Here is a 20,611-nt window from a genome sequence, read left to right on the forward strand (position 1 = left end):
GACAGACTATTCTACATTTCACTTCAGAATTTTCGCTCACCTACTGTCCCCCTGAAGCAAGGTGTCCCTCAGGGATCCGTTCTTGGGCCATTATTATTCATAATCTATATAATACCTCTTGGTCAGATCCTCCGCCGTCATGGTTTTAATTATCATTTTTACGCTGACGACATTCAATTATATACTGCCTGTACATCGACTTTATCTCTCACAACTGACAAAATCTCTGCTTGTGTACATGAAATAAAAGATTGGCTTCATTCAAATTTTCTAAAACTTAACATGGACAAAACTGAGATTATTTTCACTGGACCTCCGTCACTCAATAATAAAATTCCCACCAACTTCACCTGTGAGATCGCTGGCTCTCTTATCAAACCATCTAGTACTATTAAAAATCTTGGTGTAATTTTTGATTCCTCTCTATCTTTTCACTCTCACATTAATTCTATCACTAAATTGGCATTCTTTCATCTACGTCGTATCGCTCAGCTCCGTCCCTTTATCAGTATCTCAGATGCTGAAACTGTCATCCATGCATTTGTCACCTCACGTCTTGATTACTGCAATGCACTTTTCATTGGCCTATCAGCTAGCTCCATTTCCAAATTACAATACATTCAAAACTCTGCTGCCAGACTACTCACCCACACCAAGCGTTCTGCACATATTTCCCCAATTCTGCATGATCTTCACTGGCTTCCTGTGGCTTACCGTATCAAATTCAAAATTCTCCTTCTCACTTTTAAGTCTCTGCACGGCCTGGCGCCCCCCTATCTCTGTAACCTGCTTCTCCCCTACACCCCGACTCGCTCTTTACGATCCGCTGATTCTAGCCTTCTCGTCGTCCCTCGGCATCGCCTTGCTTCAATGGGGGGCAGATCATTCAGTGTTGTTGCGCCCAAAATGTGGAACTCTCTCCCCCGATCACTCTGTTCTGTTAACACTATCTCTGAATTCAAATCCATGCTCAAAACTCACCTATTTTCTGAATGTTATAATTCTTAATTTTCCAATAATTTTTTTTTTTTTTTTTTTTTTTTTTCTCAGTTATATCTGTTTGTATCCTGCTGGTTGCCGCCCCATCTACCAAATTTTTCACTTACTGTACTCAACTGCCTACTGTTGTCCTGTCTGCTGTCTTTGTCAACTGCCTTTATTGTTGTTTGTTTATTGTAAAGCGTCCTTGAGCTCTGGAAAGGCGCTATATAAATAAAACTTATTATTATTATTAAAATCGAATAGGCTTTTAATAACAGCTCACAGGACAGTCTAATTTTCCTAGAAACTGCTGCTTTAATATCCCATTAAATGCCATAGAATTGACTGACTGCCTTTTCCAGTAGATGGACCCAATCTAATATTTACACAAACAAAGGTTTCCTGTCCTTTTTACGACCAGTTATGGCATATTTTACTCGTCAGTTAAATGTGTGGCGTTTTAAAGTAAGTTAGGCCTAGCGCGTTTCCTCAAAGGCACTCTCTCTCGCTCTCTCTGGCCCAGGCCCGGCTCTATGGGGGTGCTATGCACCCTCAAACGCAAACAAGAGATTGCTACTTTGATACTGTTACTTGATACTGTTATAGTATATTGGCGAAACAGATTTGCCAAACCAAACGCTCCAGTGCATATTTGTGCCTATTTGTTTTCGCGCTCTGGAGAACGCAGGAGTTTTTATTCAGTGCCGAATTATGCAGGATCGCGAAAACTCTCATTAACAAAGTGTAGACACGATGTAAGAGATGTGACAGCTACGTATAAATGCTGGATTCACTCTGCACAGGACCGAAATATGACATGTTAAAATAGTAAGGCATTTAAAACAATGTAACGGCAGACTAATTGAAAAATATTCATTGCAAAATATATTTTTTTAATTCTATGCCAGTTATTGGTAAAACTGTCATCTGATTGTGTAATTGATCAATCTAGCAGTCATCCTAGATCTGTCATTTATCATGTTCATAACATATAGGCTAGTCATTTGCCAATAATCATTGCTGAAAAATAATGTTTCTTCTATTTCTCTCTTTCCCCTGTGTCAACAGGAGCTAACTACAGCTCTTTTAAGAGCCTCAGCACTGAGCATCTTTGGCTTTGTAAGTATGTTTTGACTAACTATCAGATGCATTATGTGATTAACATATTGTAATGCATAACTTGCAGCATAACTTTTTTAGGAGCACTTGTGTGAATCAAGAAACATTTCTGATTATTTTCAGTTGTACACTTTTTTTTTTTCAGGATTCTTTGAATAGAAAGTTCAAAAGAACAGCATTTATCTGAAAGAGAAAGCACTACTGTTCAGTCAGGATTTATTATTTTATTTTATTTTATTTTTTGGTTGTTGAATGAAATTAATACTTTAATTTGGCAAGGATGCATTAAATTGACTTAAAGTGTCAATTCATATTTCATAATTCAAACATATTTGTAATGTTACAAAAGCTTTCTATTTCAGATTTAAGTTTGAAGGGCCATAAAGTTACTCAGTGTACCTTTAACGTAATTGTACATTCAGGCAATTAATAGAGTTCCCTAACAAGGGATGTGCAATAAAGCTATACTATTTAAACTAACTCGACTGGTAATAACTGCTGTTGCACAAGTTCATTCCTCGTCTGTCCATGAACAAATTTAGATTAAATAAACTCCACGACTCCAAACTCAACCATTTCTCACACATTTTCTCTCTTTTTTTTTTTTTCTTTCAGATCAGCCATCAGTGGTTTACCGGTATGGAGGACAGTCAAGACCAACTGGGATGCTTTTTTTGTGTATTGTCATGATCCCTGCTTTGATTTGTTATGAATTCAGTTCTCTTTTTACATCCTCCTTTTGGTTCTAAACTGAACTCAAATGGCACTGCGAATTGGGTAAGAGACAAACATAAATGACTTAATTGGGGAAATTGAGAGATAAAACCATGCTGATGACCTCTGTCTGTGGTGAAGTAGTGAGTCTGACGTGTAATTAAACTCGAGGTTCTGTGGGGTGCGGACTGGATCTATTCCATTCCTAGAGCTTCCGGACAAATCTTTTGGGGTGCGGACTGATGGGGCAGTGAACCCGAGGTTACCCCGTGAGTCAGTCCTAGAGCTTCTCATGTACGATTTTAGGGAAAAATCATTTTTTTTGGATACGTCGATTTCTTAGGCGTGCCGCAAGAACACCACAGACACAGTGTAATCACCATGGGAAAATCTCAGAGTAAAACTGGGAGTTATGAAAAATATGATACACCGGTGTATTGCCAGATGAGAAGTTTTATCTATGTATTATCTTTTTACTCTTTTAATTCATTTTATAACTGTACTGTACATTTTTTTATTGTTTTTATAAGTAAAGATATAATAAAGAATTGTTTTTAAAGTGCCCCTATTATGCTATTTACTACAACACTTACCTACAACAGGTTTACGTGCATCAAAGGTAAAAAAAACTGTTGAATTTTCTCATAATATACATTTGCACATCACCACATTTTTCAAAGATTCTTAACCGGCTCGTCAGATGAATCAATCTCTCTAAATCCCTCCTTTCCACATGCTACTGGCCAGACAGCTCAGTCTGTTGTGATCGGTTTACTGCGTACAGTGCGCATGTCTTAAACAAAATCACCCATTGCCATAACAACATCAGCTGTCCTGAGGCTTCCTACACCGTAAACTAAACACAGTAACGAACAATGACATCGATTTTACCATATCAATCCGAACGCAAGTCCAATAATGAAACTCTGGAAGAACTAGTTATTCAACCCAAACCTCCATCACAAGGACGACTCTAGCAGGACGTTTCTCAGTGATACACTGCATTAATAGACACAGTTATAGATAATCGTGGCCCACAAACGGATTAGCATAGGTATTTAAAGGGTTAGTTCACCCAAAATTTTTAATTCTGTCAGTAATTACTCGCCCTCATGTTGTTCCAACCCCGTAAGACCTTCGTTCATCTTCGGATCACAAATTAAGATATTTTTGATTAAATCTGAGAGCTGTCTCACTCCTCCATAGGCTTCTAAGGGATTGGAACTTGCTGGCCCAGAAAATGTATTAAACACATCGTTAATATAGTCCAAGTGACTCCAGCGGCTCAACCTTAAGTTTATAAAGCAACGAGAATACTTTTTGTGCGCAAAAAAAAAATAATAATATTAATAATACGACTCGCGTGATCGCATATTGCGTTGCATATTTATAATATTATCAATATAACAATATTTCATAGAGTAGCCTGCGCTCTGCGCGTATATTATGGGCACGATGAAAGGAGAAAAGCTCAATGAGCCCGAGTCCGACCAAAGCCCAATCTGTAAAAAAAAAAAAAAAAAAAACTGCTCGACTGCTCCCAATAAGTGACAAAATAACGGCAACATTTTCCTATTTACATGTTGTGATTTGTATAGTCACAGTGTGTACGAATAACAAGGTCACATGAGACACAACCATCTTCTAACCGTATACATACTGGGAACTATATTCTCAGAAGACGAAGCACTGCTACTTCTGCGGAGTGATTTACTCCAATTCTGAGCGAACTCTCTCCTCCTCACCACGGGGCTTCTCTGGAGCTGCGAGCAAATCACTCCGCCCAAGTAGCAGTGCTTCCCTTCTGAGAATATGTGACCATGTTATTTGTACACGCTGTGACTATACAAATCACAACATGTAAATAGGAAAATGTTGCCGTTATTTTGTCACTTATTGGGAGCAGTCGAGCAGTTTTTTTTTTTTTTTTTTTTTACAGATTGGGCTTTGGTCGGACTCGGGCTCATTGAGCTTTTCTCCTTTCATCGTGCCCATAATATACGCGCAGAGCGCAGGCTACTCTATGAAATATTGTTATATTGATAATATTATAAATATGCAACGCAATATGCGATCACGCGAGTAACGCGACGCGAGTGCAATGCATTAGGTGACCGTTGACCATGCAGAGCATCAGGGAGAAGTTGGAGCGTAAAGCCTTGGTTATACTTTCGCCTGGCTCCGCAGCGCGAGTCTCCGCAGACTGCGCGCGCACCTCCGCAAACGGACGAGGCGTTTATACTTGACGCGCTCGCCGTTGTACTATTCTGTGAAACGATAGGGGGCGACTCAAGTAATTGTCCTCTAAACCATCAGGAATCAGCGGTGAGAAGAAGAAAGCTACACACGTGACAATGTTTATTTTAGTACACCACAACCAATACCACACTACAAAAAGAATCTAGTAAAACCCAGTAAACCCTGAGATTATTACTCGTGACAATAAAACAAAATATATGGATATGAGAATGTGTAGGCTATACAATATATCTAAATTAACAATCTCTAACATATTTTCTAATTTCACTAAACATTAAGTTTCGTGAACATTTTTATTAAACATGGACCTTTATGTTCATTAAAAATACTTTTTATGCTATTGAATGCTCATATTTTAAATGTAAGCAACTAATTTAGACGTGCAAACTGGGTGCTGGTGTGGTGAGAAGTTCGAGCTCGGCCAGATTCGGCTCAAAGTCGTTCATCTTCGGATGCGGCGCCACGCGCGTTGTTACAAAATCTGCCGTGCACACCGCCAGGCGAAATGGGCCCTTGCGCACCCAACGCGCGCGCCCGCCCACACCGCGATGACGTCATTTTTGCTGCGCGCACCTTCGCGCTCGTGCAGACGCGTCGAGTATAAACCAGGCTTTAGGAGTTACTAAAAGTTCCCTTCTCAGTGCTTCTCTGTAATGGACAGTCTGTATTAATATTTGTGGGCATAATTGTCGGTGGTGGTAGTTATGTTTGAGGCCTATAATAATATTCTACCTAGTAGCGTGTGTGTGTATGTGTGTGCGTCTAGCAGAGACAGCGCGCATCAGAGAGAGCTTTAAGTGATATTGATGTTGGTCTCGGGTCGGGTTCGGGCTGGGGCGGGCTGGGGCGGGCTGGGGCGGGCGGGCTCGGGCCTCATCTTTCGGTTCCACAAACAGAGGTAACTTTCAGGGTATGTCAGTAGCCATAGCAGGTTCTGTTCCAGGGTCAGTTTTCCTCAGAGGTGTTCAGCGCATGCGTGCCCTAATGATGAGGCTTCGTGGGACTGACAGTTATATCTATATAAAGCGCTGTTAAAACAAGGTACAGTAATGTTCATTTTATTATAACATCACTCACTTCCAGAGCCTAACACTCACTTCCAGCCAATGGTCGTACACAGGTTAATGATATCGCACAGATGAGCGACATTTGTGTGAGTTTCACAATTCGCTTATATCACGCTTCAGAACGTGCTGACGTTTAAGTCAAACATGAACTCATGAATGCGTGTATGTTGGCCATAAGCAAAGGTTTATATTGTAAAAAGTTTTAAATATTTGTATTTCTTACACCTATTGTTTCACTTCAGAAACACTGATTCATCAGCTGGGGTTTATGGATTACCGTCGTGTTCACTTTGTGTGGTTTTTGAATCCACTTGCATTACATGGACTCACAGAGATGGATTATGTGCTAACACTACAATAAGGTTTCATTTTTTACACACTAGTTAACTACATTAGTTAACATGAACGAACCATGAAAGATTCTTCTATAACATTTATTAATCTTAGATGTTCATTTCAACATTTATTAATACATCTTTTTAGGGATGCACCGATCCACATTTTTTCACTTCCGATCCGATCCCGATCCCAATACCTGAATTTGGATATCGGCCGATACCGATACTATTCCGATACCAGAGCCAATTTGCTTTCATATTATTATTATCATTATTGTTTATTTTATATGATGCTGAAATAAACTTCTCTCAACAGGCAAGTATATGTATGTATGTATGCATGTATGTCCCAAAAGGCAACTTGAGGTAAGTATAAGGTCAGAAAAGGAAGTCAGAAAAACAGGAAATCCTGTTAACAGGAAAAATCCCATTCTGAAAACAAATATGCAACTGTAAGGGTTTCAAATTGATTGTCATGTCAATATTTATTACATTCCCAAAATGTCAAATACTTGAGTCTTGAAATATAAGAAAAGTGCAAGTGTAAACATCTTACACACACACTATCTGAAGGGTGATCCTCGCTCCGTTGCAGTAACTCTCTCAATGAATGCTCGATCAATATCAGCATCTTGCAAACAAACAGACGCTAATTTGACGCACTATTCACGTTTGGTGTGAACGCACAGTAACGTGGTGCTTTTTTAAATGTTTGATTGCGTTCGTTGTGTTGTACGACGCGAGGGAGCTTCAACGAGCTCTGAATTATGGCTTTGCAAACATTGCATTTTGCTGTCTTGCTCTGCAGTGTTTCCAGTGTGAAGTATAGAGAGCCTAATTTCGGAAAAAATATGCATGGAAGTCAATGGCGAGAGATAACTTATCTTTTTATTCCGTCTGAACTGTGCCCTGAACCACACATATTATGTTTGTCAATTTAAAAGGTAATTATGAAAGTCAAGAAAGTCGCAGTTTGTCATAAAACAGAAGAGTAACGTTTAGTTTTATGTGAAAATCGCTCAATGAACTACATCTCTCGTCTCGCACTATGTATGTCACAAGATCCGTTGCTCGTATGTGTGTATTCTGGCTCAAAACACTCAGGCATGACGGCGTTACGCTACGATTATAATGTAAGACTATAGAAAAAATGACAGATGTTAGCTTCAGTAAAGTTAGCTTCATTCATTGAGAGAAAAGGTATGACGTCGCATGTGCGCCCCCTGGGTTTGTAGTCTTTGTAATTACGTATTTTCACAGTCTTATACCTCAACAGTTTTACATCAAGCTGCGACTTTCTTGACTTTAAAATGTATCTTTTAAAATTGACAAACATCATATGTGTAAATCAGGGCACAATTCAAACGAGATCAAAATATTTGGTTAACAAAGCCTCGCTCATCCTGTGGCTCGTGGCCATCCTGTGGCCCGCCATGTGATCTGCGCTTTCTGCCTGGGCTTCGCCGGCTGCCTCTTCCGGGCCGCGTAAGAGGAAACGCGCTCTCAAAGGCCTCCCGAGCCGGTTATGACAGCTGAGCGCTCGCCGGAGCCCCTCTGAGCGTTAAGACCTATTTTAGATCTGACACATCTGAACAAAGCCCTCATGAGACGGCCGTTCAAGATGATTACAACCAGACAAATCCTCGCGCAGATCCGCCCAGGAGACTGGTTTATCTCTCTCGATCTAAAGGACGCGTACTTTCAGATCCAGATAACTCCCCGTCCAGGCCATTCTTGAGATTCGCCTTCGACGGTCGAGTATATCAATACACAGTCCTGCCGTTCGGCCTGTCTTTAGCACCCCGTACATTTACGAAATGCATGGACACGGCTCTCGCTCCCCTGAGAAGACAGGGAATGCGAATACTGAACTATCTGGACGATTGGCTTATTCTAGCGCAGTCAGAGACGGAACTTGTGTCTCACAGAACAGCGCTTCTCAGCCATCTGGAAGGTCTGGGCCTCTCGGTCAATTGGACCAAGAGCTCGCTTTCGCCCCGTCAGTCAATTTCCTTTCTTGGAATAGAACTGGACTCGGTGGCTATGACGGCCAGATTGTCGGAGCAGCGCGTGCGCCGCATCCGTCTCCTCGCCGCATCCTTCCAAATAGGCAGCCGGGTTCCGCTGAAAGCATTCCAGCGTATCCTGGGGCATATGGCCTCAGCTGCGGCAGTGCTCCAGCTGGGCTTACTGCGCATGCGCCCGCTTCAACGCTGGCTGAAAGCGCGCATGCCCCATCGAGCCTGGGCTGCCGGCGGCTCGCGAGTCAGAGTGAATCAGGGCTGCATTTCAGCCCTGCAGCCCTGGCTGGCAGCCGAATGGTATCACACAGAAGTGATTATGGGGGTGATCTCACACTGGAAAGTTGTCTCGACAGACGCTTCCAACCTAGGTTGGGGAGCGCTCTTCGAAGGCAGACCGGTCTATGGCCGCTGGTCAGACCAGGAGAATCTCCTACACATAAACTGTCTAGAGATGCTCGCGGTCGAGAAAGCGCTCCAACACTTCCTCCCATTCCTCCACGGTCACCATGTTCCAGTCCGCACGGACAATACATCGGTTGTGTAACTTATTACATTTGAGGACACCGACTGCCTTAATTCACTGTAAAACCAAACAAGTTAAGCTAACTTATTACATTTGAGGAAACCGATTGCCGATTTATAAAAACAATAGTTATGAGTACTCTGAACTTATTTCAGTTGAGTTTACTAAAAGTTTACTAAAAGTAGATATACATTGCAGTCAATAAATTAAGTGATTAATTAAGTGATTATTGAGCATTAGTGATTAACACCTGCTGTTAACGAGCAGTATCAATGAAGGAAAGAGAAACACAAGAACTACAACTGACTTCCAACCACAGCCTTAGATGAAATCAACTCAAGATAAAAGATCTGCTGTAACTGAGTGTTTATAAAACACATTTGTTATGGCACATACGCCAAAAGAAAATATGAGCATGTGGTTGTGTTAAGATAATAAAAACCATAATTTAGTGACTTGATTCTCTGATCTTTTCCAGAGCCTAATCTCTGATTAGACAGGTGATGTATTACTTGTATTATTCATTATAATAGAACTGATTCTGCTGTAAGGCCCATTGTTGTGACAATCAGATTTTAAAAACCTCTATGGTATCATGCTGACTTACACAGTAATCAAGAATCAGCATATGAATCTCAACAATGGTGACCATTAAAAAATGATTTATGCCGCAATGCATGCTGGGAGCCATGAATAAGTTTTGTATTATGCTAGTGCCCAGCATGCATCATTTTTTAATGGTCACCATTGTTGAGATTCATATGCTGATTCTTGATGTCTGTGTGAGTCTTAGTAATGCAATACCTTTTCTGTGAACCTTTTTGTGCACAACTATTTGTAAAATCCTTCATATTATCTGATGGCCACAACATGGCTAGCTCTTATGCTGTAGAATCACAGTTTTGAGTGAAACTAATATGTTGCCCTTTTAATCAGAGATCAGACTCTGAATGAAATCAGTGAATCAAGTCACTAAATGATGATTGTCATCATCAGTCCTTCACCATCAACACCCGATCAGACTTTTCCTTGCCTTTTGTGCCATAACAAATATGTTTTATAAACACTCAATTATAGCAGCCAAAGAAAATCTTAAGTGCAAAAGTCAAGGGCCAAGAGCTCAACTAAAGCAAACGCTGATCTCCATCATGGTGACCTTAAATGAAACTCAAATCATCAACTTCTAAACCTTTGTTAATTCTAATAAGAACTTCTGTAGACGAATGGCAATAATAAAGTCAAACTGTTTAGTAATAAGTGAAGCTTGTAATGTTGTTTGTGGAGTTGTTTAATCCTCCTCTGCTGAGATCTTGAGATATTTAATGTCGTCTTTTATCTCCAGTTGATTTTGCTGTGGCTGGAAGTCAATTGTAGTTCTTGTGTTTCTCTTTCCTTCAGTGATTCTGCTTGTTAACAGCAGGTGCTCATCACTAATGCTCAATCATCACTTAATTAATCACTTAATTATACAATTATCATTCTGGGATCTAGAAATGTTCTATAACTCATTCAGTTTGAGTTCTGTTTCAGTCATTCAAGTTTCGGTAATATTTGAGTGCTGTGAACTCAATTGTATTTAGTTAATATTACTGTTAGGTTTTAGAGTGTGTGTGTGTGTGTGTGTGTGTGTGTGTGTGTGTGTGTGTGTGTGTGTGTGTGTGTGTGTGTGTGTGTGTGGCGGCGGCGCGACCACTGGATTTTTTCCTTCCAAGAGAGTAAACTCTTACTCCGTAATTTATGGTCATACATATAAAAGCAAGACATAATTGATAAATTTACAAAAGATATTCAGATTTTGTAAAATAATGAAAACAAACGGAATGTCTCTGTTTCCTTTATAGATGTTTGGAGCGCGCCACAATGACCTGAAACTCAGCACGGTTTCTTTTGTTTTTTAATCTGTAATATTTAAGTGACACATATTTTTAATATATCTGTCTAATATTTATTTTTCCTAATAAAACTAATAGAATAGAAATAATAAGGTTTTGGTTTAATTCAATAAACACAAAAATACGACAAAATGGTCACGCGTCAAAGCTCTTATTTTTTTAAAGTGGTCATACATTTACACAACAGATTTTTGTGTGTGTCTTTTGTGGCATTACACTGCCTGCAGTTTTTAGCTTCTACATTCCAGTGTGTCCAGCCTGATCCTTAACCACAACTGGAATAACTTTATGTTATTATGCCTATTTATGTATTTGTATTATATATTCAGAAGTCTCGGCCTAATAGTTCAGCCTGATCTCAAGGCAGTTTGTACGGTGGTGCATTGCTGCCATATACAGATTATTTTTTCCACTCAATTATGTCGCAATAACGAGATGTTATGTCATTTTAACGACATCTTTTCTCGTAATAATGAGATGCTATATTATGTCGTTAAAACGATATATTTTCTACGCCTTTTAAGGACGTGTAGTCATGTACAAAATATGCTTTCATCTACATAAAATATATATAGCCTATCATGTCTTTATCATACTTCTACATTTGAAAAGCTGAAGCAAAGAAGCAGCCCCCAATACACATTATACTATAATGTACTATAAGACAGTCATGTTAAAAGATCAAATTCTGTACACCTTATTAATAAAGCATAAGTAGCCTACAGAATAGCAGATGAGTCCAGAATACGAGCGCATTGCGTTTAATTACACGTTAAGCGTCTTCGGGAGGACGGGGGACTGTCACGTGTAGTTGTAGATAACGTGTCCGTTCATGTTTGGACTTTCAGTTTCTTTTTTGATTTGTTCCTGTTTTCCTTTTCTTTTTCCGCCACTCCTTTGTTTCTATGATTACTATCATGGAGTTCATTTGTCCCAGCTGTGCATGATTAATTATCTCGTTTCTGTTTGCTATATAAGATGCACCCTTTCTTTCAGTCTTTGTCTGATCTCCGTTGTGTTTATGTGTGTTTTCCCTGTCAGCTTATTCCAGAGTGCTATTATTAAAGTTTGAGTTTGTACCTATAATCGGAGTCTTCAGTCTGTTCCTGAGGAAACCACAGTGTGACAACATTGTTTGTAGTTATTTGGATTTTTTGTTAATCAAAAACATTGTGATAATTTGTGATTCAATCGTGTAAAAAACATAGTTTCAACTGACCATAGAAATTTGATTTGTTCAAACTCACTTGAGAAAAAGTAAATTGATTACTTGTAATAAGTTGAAGTAATTCTTTTACTTTGATCCGACACATTTTTTTCAGTGATTACATAAAAGCTGATAAAACAAATTAAAACTATACATCACATAAAAATATAGAAAGATAGTAAAAAAAGAGGTTAATGTAATGAACAATAAAGAGTCATGAAACCCCCCTCTTTCAGCTCAAGTCTACCTCACAATCATTCTGTAAAATCCTCTTAAATGTGTGTGTGCGGCTGTGAGAAGAAGAGAGAGAGTGTGTGTGGCAGAGCAAGACAGGAGAGAGAGAGGGACGAGCAACAGTCATCTGTCAGCGGCCCATGCCGGTGTCGTGCCGAAAAGTGATGGTCCGCCAAAAACTGATTGCGCCCAGTCTCTTTACGTCTAGCTGGATCAAACAGATATAACGTGCAAATAACCATCAGTTTATGTCCGTGGTAATAGCAGAGGTAGGCCTATGTCTGTGAGATACTTTAACGTTTCTTTTAACATAATAATAACAATTGTGGCCAAATAAGTGTTTGCAGTTTATAGCTTAATCAGGTATGACATTTACATGATTATAGGAAATAATAGAAGCCTGTTGTTGCCGATGGAATACGTGTTTGTGGGCTATTTGGAAAACAGACTGTAGCCTATAATAACATGACTTACTGCTGAGCTGTAGCCTATATAAAATAAAGACATGATCTCTTTTGCAAAAATGACTCTGCATTATTTTACCTGCTGTGTACCAACCAATCCAGCCCTTTTTACCTGTTAAAATACCTTTAAATGTCAAAAACAACCCATAAAATGCAGTATTCTACTTACAACAAAATGATTGAAGCCTCTACTTATTACAATTAATAATGCAATCAATTTTCGGCAGACCATCACTTTTCGGCACGACACCGGCTCTCACTACATATCAGGGGGAACCTGGAGGATTTTACAGCGGACAGTTAAATTCCTACCAAATCATTGAACACAATCTGTATTTTCCCTTTAACAGTATAGATGTTTATATACATTCACTATAAATGCATCTATATGATAATAATTTTCTCATACAAATGTCATAAAAACCGGTTGTGTAGATCACAAATCTACGTAGGGGAGACCGGGGACAGTTGCAACATGTCATTTTTCTCCAATCAGAAACGAGCTAGAGTGATGACACTCATACTGCACATGCACAGTTAGACCCTCTCCCCACTAAGAAGACATTAGACATATTCAACATTTGCTGCTGCATTTATTGAACAAAACTTGTTTTGGAGGTTTGAAAGTAAATTTTTTCATGAGATATATTTTTTGTCATACTGTCCAGACATTTTGTATGAATTAATCAAAACTTACTTAGTTTGAATTATTGTTTTGTTGACTTCTAAGTGACATGGTTAGCGTGTGTCAGAGTCAGCGTGTCTAGCAGGCACATGATGTTCTGTCATGGCTGATAGGGTTTGGGACAGTTGCAACAAGTTATAAATTGCATGTTTAATAAAGGTTTGTTGCTTCGCAAATTGTTCCTGTCTGACACTGAAATATGGAGAGATTGAACAGCATCTGTAACGCCTGCACACTGGATCTATGTAGGCCGATGTTCTACACATAAACAAACAAAACTCAATAACTGTTATTTGATAAATATGACTAAATAAATCAATTATAGGCTACAATAATATTATTGAAATAAATAATACTATATTATTATAGTAGGCCTAAACCAGTTAATATTTTCAGAATTATATGCTCATTGAGACAAAAAGCTAAAATAAAAAAATGAGGTATTTTTAACGTGTTGCAACCGTCCCTGGGTCGGGGTCAGTTGCAACATCTGACTTCTTCCATTCAAATATATACTGTGAACGATATGTCATATATAATCATCTTTAAATGGTATGGGTAATTAGAAGACAGATGCAAGTTTAATATATACACATTTGGTTGGTCTAGTCCAAATAGTCTCTGAGTAACTGAGAGAAATGCAAAAAGTGTTGCAACTGTCCCCGGTTTCCCCTGCTCCTGTCCCCTTCAGGACAGATAGTGACAGAGAAGATAGATATTCTCGTAGCTCTCCACAGAAAAACGCTTGCTACACACACACACACACACACACAAACACACACACACACACACACACACACACACACAGTTTGATTGTGTCTGTAGTTTCTGGCCAACCAAACGCCTGCAGCGAGTCTCGGCCTGACAGCATCACAGGGGAAGCCTGCAACACACTCAACTCTTGCACCATGGACACAAACACACTTGCGACCCATGAACGCCTCTCTAAACTACTGCATGATTTTGCAGTTTGAAGCGTCTGTCATGAAAAAGAGAAATGTCTTCTCATAGGATAAGAACCTCCAGCCTCATTAATAATACAGACACTGACGTGTCATCGATGTACTATAGTGCTTCTCCATGTCATAATATGTGACATTGACATGAGGTAGACTTTAAACCTGGAGTAAATCTCTACAGTCTCCAGTTTCCCCCTAAAATTAAAATGAATGGACTGTGTTAATCCTGACTGTGCTGAGACTGAGTGTGTTTAAAGTAAAGGGTGTTAAATGTATATCACAATGTCAAAGTGTCAGAGATGGGAAGTAACGAAGTAGCCTACAAATACTTTGTTACTGTACTCAAGTAGATTTTTCAGATATTTTTACTTTACTATTTATTTTTGTGCCGACATTTTACTTTTACTCCTTACATTTTTAACACGAATATCTGTACTTTCCACTACAAGACGACTCGACAGATTCGGCGGCATTCATTCACGGCAAATCATTGCGGCTTGATGGTGGTAACGTTAGCACATAGTAGTATGGACGGCGACATTATTGAAAATGAAGAAAACGGAGATCCCAGAGATTCGGCAGACAAGCAGCAAGACATTCCCAATCATCCTTTGAGGTTTACATTTGATCACTTGCGGTCTCTCTCTCCCTGTCCGTCCCAGACACACACACACACACACACACACGTGTTTTCACTCACTCACTGCACTACACACAATTACGACACGTTACGCATTACAGAAGGTCTGTATACCCTCGTTGCTCCCAAGTTCTTTAAGGGATCCAGGACAAATCCATGCACATCTGCAGATTTGAGGGCATACATCACTTGCCCATTTTTCTTTTGCTGGATGTCTATTGTCTATTTGCATATCAGTAAAGATTTTTTTAATACAATGCACATTGAACTTTTATAGCACTTCAATTGTAAAAATTGTGAGCCAGACATATTACATTTATTTTTATTAGCACTCTATGCTCAAAGATTTACTAGCTGTCAGTTCATTTCTTATACGCTGCTGCCATCTAGTGGTTGTTAGATGTAACTCTAAAAGTACGGGGAACTACTTAATTAACTAACAGACATTAGTCTGTTTAATAAATCATATTTTCTCCGTTCCAGAAGCCATATTTAAGCACACACACATACATGTAGATTCCTTTAAATGTGAAGGGGAAGATTAAAAAAGAGAAACTGGATCTGTGAATTCTCACAGAATCACAATTGAATTAATATCTTGCTACTCAGTCAGAATCTTATTAACCTGGAGTCCCAGTCTCTGTCACAATAATCATATATGTAATGGTTTAGGCCTATTGGCAGACATCTGTTTAAAATGAAGGAAATGGCATATAAAGAACCTTTTTTCCATATTATCCACTTAAGTTTCTCAGATTGCACTCTAGTAACATTTGTGTGGTCCAGGTAAAATGGTTGTCATTCACAAGGCTACTTTTACTTTTATACTTTAAGTACATTTATAAACCTGTACTTTGTTCCTTTTACTAGAGTAAAGAAGTTAATTCAGTACTTCTACTTTTACCAGAGTATTTTTTAACACAAGTATCTGTACTTCTACTTGAGTACGGGAAGTGAGTACTTTTGCCATCTCTGCAAAGTGTGTTTTTCAGTGTGACTATCAGCACTGCAGAATCACCTTAATGAGGAGCAGCTCATGTGTTCATCATTTACAGATCAAACATCTCACAGCAGCAGGAGAAATAGTGCAAACGCTTTAAAAATATTAATTCTCTTACATAATATGAACGGATGTAAAAATAATTTGATGAATTTAATCATGTTGTTTTAATAGCTTTGCTTGTAATTAATGAAATAATAGTTATTTCCCTGCATTATATTCCATTTTGATTATACTTTATGAATTCACAGTGAGTTTCATGTGAGTTACGTATGATCTTACCCCAGTTTCTCCAGTTTACAGTGAGGATTCGCCAGTCCAGCAGAGAATAGCTTCACTCCTGAGTCTCCTAGTTTATTCTTATACAGCTCCAGTGTTCTCAGGTGTGAGGGGTTTGATCTCAGAGCTGAAGCCAGAGCAGCACAACCTTCATCTGTGACACCACACTCCCACAACCTGTAGAGAACAATGACACACTCTTCATTCTCAGATCAAAACAGAAATCTTTGTTTTTCTTAATTGTGTTTATAATTTGTGCAATATCTATTTTTTTAAACAATGAATTAAATATATCAGTAAGTTTAACTGTTATTCTAAGAGATTATGTCTCTATGTGAGGGAGAAAGATTATATAAAACTGATTAAATGAAATACATTAAAAACATCAGTTTTTTCAATAAATATAAATGTATTAACATTTAAATGACATTTAAATTACTATAAAAAGTCTACATATAAATGTTTATATACATACATTATAAATGCATATATTTTAAAATAAATTTCTCACACATATATCATAAAAAATGGTTAAGTAGATCAAATCAGGTCAGACAGCTGGAGGGTTTAAAAGCTGAAGTGTGACTCATATTTTTTGTTAAACCATTCATTTATAATGTTTAAGTAAGAACTGTTATGTTTTAACAGTGATGCTTGTTCTCAGTGTGACTTACACAGCTGATCTAGTTGCTGTAACCACAGGCAGCAGCTTCTGAAGAACTTCATCTCCAGTGTTCTGTGTGACACTAATTGAAAATAAAAAATAAACAAGTTAATTATTCATGCCAACAATAATAATAATCATAATAATTCATATCATAAGTAAATAATACATTATACCTTCCTAAATACCCTCAAATATGTTTTTAAATTAAACACTGCTTTATACACTGCACATGTGAAAAAGTTGTTTTAGTATCTATAACTGTAGAAGCCTCGTATTCAGCCATCACAGATTCGTTTTTTCTTTTTCTTGTCAGTGCTGCTGTGGCAGGTCTATTAGTCTGCATTTACACCACAACACTATTTTCACATATCAGATTATTTTGTCCTGTCTGTTGCTGTGGTTATCACCATGGCGACATTTAACTTTTTTTAAAGAAAAAGTCTTTTTGTACCTGCATCAGCAAATTATTCGTAAAAAATTAAGCACACAAGTTTGTTTTCTTGTTACTTGTTTATTTACCTACTTGTTTATTTAATAATTTACTTGTTTACTTGTTAATAATTTACTTGTTTATTGAATTGTCTTTGAAATGAGAAGTAAGCTAATCTAATCTTTATCCTCACAGCGCGTCAGTTATGCGGTGATGCGCTATGAAATTATTGCGGGGCAAATGAACTGTAATATTAATGATAAAAGTAGCCTAATAATAATAATAACAGTAATGTAATATGCCCTGCGTGCCCGTCCGCTACGCCACTGTGACTGCACGGGTTGACGGGTGACCTGCAAATTTTGCTCAAAGGGATGAAAAATATCCAACTTTGTCGGATACGGGTGCGGGTCGGGTCGGACACAGGGAAACACGGGTCTAAACACGGGTTTAAAACAATCACATGCAAACGTAAAAATATAGGGGAGACCGGGGACAGTTGCAACACTTTTTGCATTTCTCTCAGTTACTCAGAGACTATTTGGACTAGACCAACCAAATTTGTATATATTAAACTTGCATCTGTCTGCTAATTACCCATACCATTTAAAGATGATTATATATGACATATCGTTCACAGTATTTATGTTAGAAATGTATTTTCTTTATCTCAGCTTTGTCCATGCAATAGCTTTATCCATAAAATAGTTTTGTCCAGAGCATAAGTTGTGTCCACAGAAAAGGCCCTGTGCTTTACAGTGAAAAGGCCTTGTTTGCAAATTCTTTTGTATGTATGTAATCTCACATCTGTTTCACATTAAGAAGGACCCTCAGAGTTAGAGGGAGAGAGGGTCTCGTTTTCTTCCATGTATGATACAGAAAAGCCTTCGGACCACAAGGCTCAGAAGGAAAACTTTACCGGATATTTACCATTTATAGGATTGTTATATAAGTATATCTGATATGATATGATGTCATTTATAATCTTATTGGTTGAGATTGTGATACTCCCTATACATTTTCAGTATATATTCTTTGTTCAGAATATTGGGAGCTGAGCTATTTTTCCTAGCTTCCCAGGCTGGTCTTTCTTCTGTTTTATTCATTCACTACCCAAATAAAGGACGGAAAGAAAAGGCACTTCGTGTTGGAACAACTTTATTTCTAACAGTTATGTGGGCTCGTCCGATCTACTCCAGATGGTAAGAAAATTTCTTCTTTAAATAAGAACAGTTTCTTACTATCTGCTGAGATAGATGAATTTTGAAACGTGCCGTGAGTTGTACATAATTGGTTATCCTTGCAATAGCAGGAGGGACGACAGAAAAGATCTGATCAGTCTTTCTATCGTCATGGTTTACCTCGTGTTTAATTAAAGCGTGCTTTTAATTAAGACGGGAAGAACGACAAAAGAAAGTGATCTTTTATCGTTACTTTTTGGGTGTTCCTTGTGTTTTAATTAATGCAAGAAGAGCGTGAGAAAAAATTGATCACTTTTTCTGCGTTTTTTGGTTTTACCTTACTTTTGTAAGAAGGAAATATTGTCGCGAGATATTTCAAAGTGCTCCGTTCCTTTTTTGTGGTTGTGAGTGAATGATACAGCACATTACTTTATTTTGATTTCTTCCTCTTCTATCCTTTTTATCTCTTTGTTTCTTTGGCCAAATGTACTAACAATTGTAACTGCAGAATTGTTTTCTTTCGTTCTCTAATTGACTGTTTCGAAATTTATTTACTCTGAATTGAGAAGAAATTTTTGTGTGGCTTAAAATGGGCAATAAAATATCTCCTCCGTTAATTGATGAATCTCCAAAAGATTTTATGAATCGAAACGACCAAGCTTTTTATACTGAGCCTTATATGTCGAACCTGGCCGGCTGGAGTACGGGAAAAACACAATTAGACCCATTTCCTCGCGAGGGCTCATTTAAAGATGCGGACATGCAAAGTGCTAAAAATATGATTTTTAACGGCTGGGGCGACCCGAAATGGGATTTTCCGTATATGGAGAAATCCTTTAAAACTTGGCAAAGCATGAAAAAATACTGGGATCAAGGTCCAGTAAGAGTTAAGAATACTGAAAATAATAGTTCTCTTACGAGAGTCCTCTCGTACTGCGTTTTTGTAAAAACGCTACGGGAAAAGTCTCTTTTCACGAAATACTGAAGCAAAAAATTATCCTTAATTTTCATAAATGTAAAACGCGTTGCGGCAGTGCTTAGCTATGGCGAGACGGCTTGCTCGCTCATTGGCTGCTCTGCAGCAACTGCATAAGCCTATCGAGCGAGGCCTGAGGTGACGTCAGGCCAATGAGGACGCTTCGCGCCCTCCTAGCCATTTCCCGCCGAGACGGGTGTGGCTAACCTCTATATAAGGAGCTCGAGAAGGCTGATTCACTTGATTTTAATCTCTTCAGCGAAGCGCACGCATCGCTGGATCACGGAAGCAAGCGTCGTTCGAAGCAAGCACTTCAGCGGGACGAGCCCTCGAAGCCGCTGGCCAACGCCGCCTTCTACAGGCAGCCGTACCTGCTGCGCTTTCCGACGCCTATATCCTTTATTGTTATTGCTCTGTTTTCTGTGTGTGTGTGTGTGTGTTCGCTGCAACACTCACCCCTAAAAGAGCTGCGTCTTTTTCAAGACGCCTTCTCAGGCAGCGCTCGCGCTCGCTCCGAGCCAATTGCCTACGGTGACTCTGAGGACTCGCCAGGCATCCTTTCCGAGGCTGCCCTTCCTGGAAGCGGACGGCGGGATTAGTTTTTCTTTACGTTACAAGAAAAGCTACCCTGCCTCTGCACGCGTCATTCACCGGCGAAGGAGAAAAGAGTGTTCTTAGTCCCACCGTTGGTCGGTCTGAACTCTTTTCTCTCACATTTCTCAGTTCCCTGTTCGGCGACTGGAAATATTATTGCAGAAAGTGAGTCTGTTACACGCTTGCCTGCCAGCAAACGCCGAAGAATACATGTCGCTTTCAAAGCCTGTATCCCCCTGTGGCTCAGTGGTGGAATCATAGTGTCTCCATGCGGGAGACCGGGGTTCAGATCCCGGTCTAGCGGCATATATATTTATGCCGCCAATGCTTTGCTCTGTAAGTCCCCTGAAGGCGACTGCAGAGATGCATTTTGCAGCC

At 38.9% G+C, this 20,611-nt stretch overlaps 1 protein-coding gene across 1 annotated transcript in view; it reads right to left on the minus strand.

Moving 5' to 3' along the window:
• Positions 1-20,611, minus strand: part of LOC311293410 (uncharacterized protein) — a 331,123-nt gene that overhangs the window by 30,783 nt on the left and 279,729 nt on the right. The window contains exons 17-18 of the mRNA XM_084413660.1: positions 17,060-17,131; positions 16,389-16,562 (exon numbers count right to left, since the gene is read on the minus strand). Coding sequence (XP_084269786.1) covers positions 16,389-16,562; positions 17,060-17,131 — 246 coding nt within the window. The remainder of the gene's footprint in view (positions 1-16,388; positions 16,563-17,059; positions 17,132-20,611) is intronic.

Source organism: Rutilus rutilus (assembly GCF_951802725.1).
Source record: "Rutilus rutilus genome assembly, chromosome: 7".
Lineage (NCBI taxonomy): Eukaryota > Metazoa > Chordata > Actinopteri > Cypriniformes > Leuciscidae > Rutilus > Rutilus rutilus.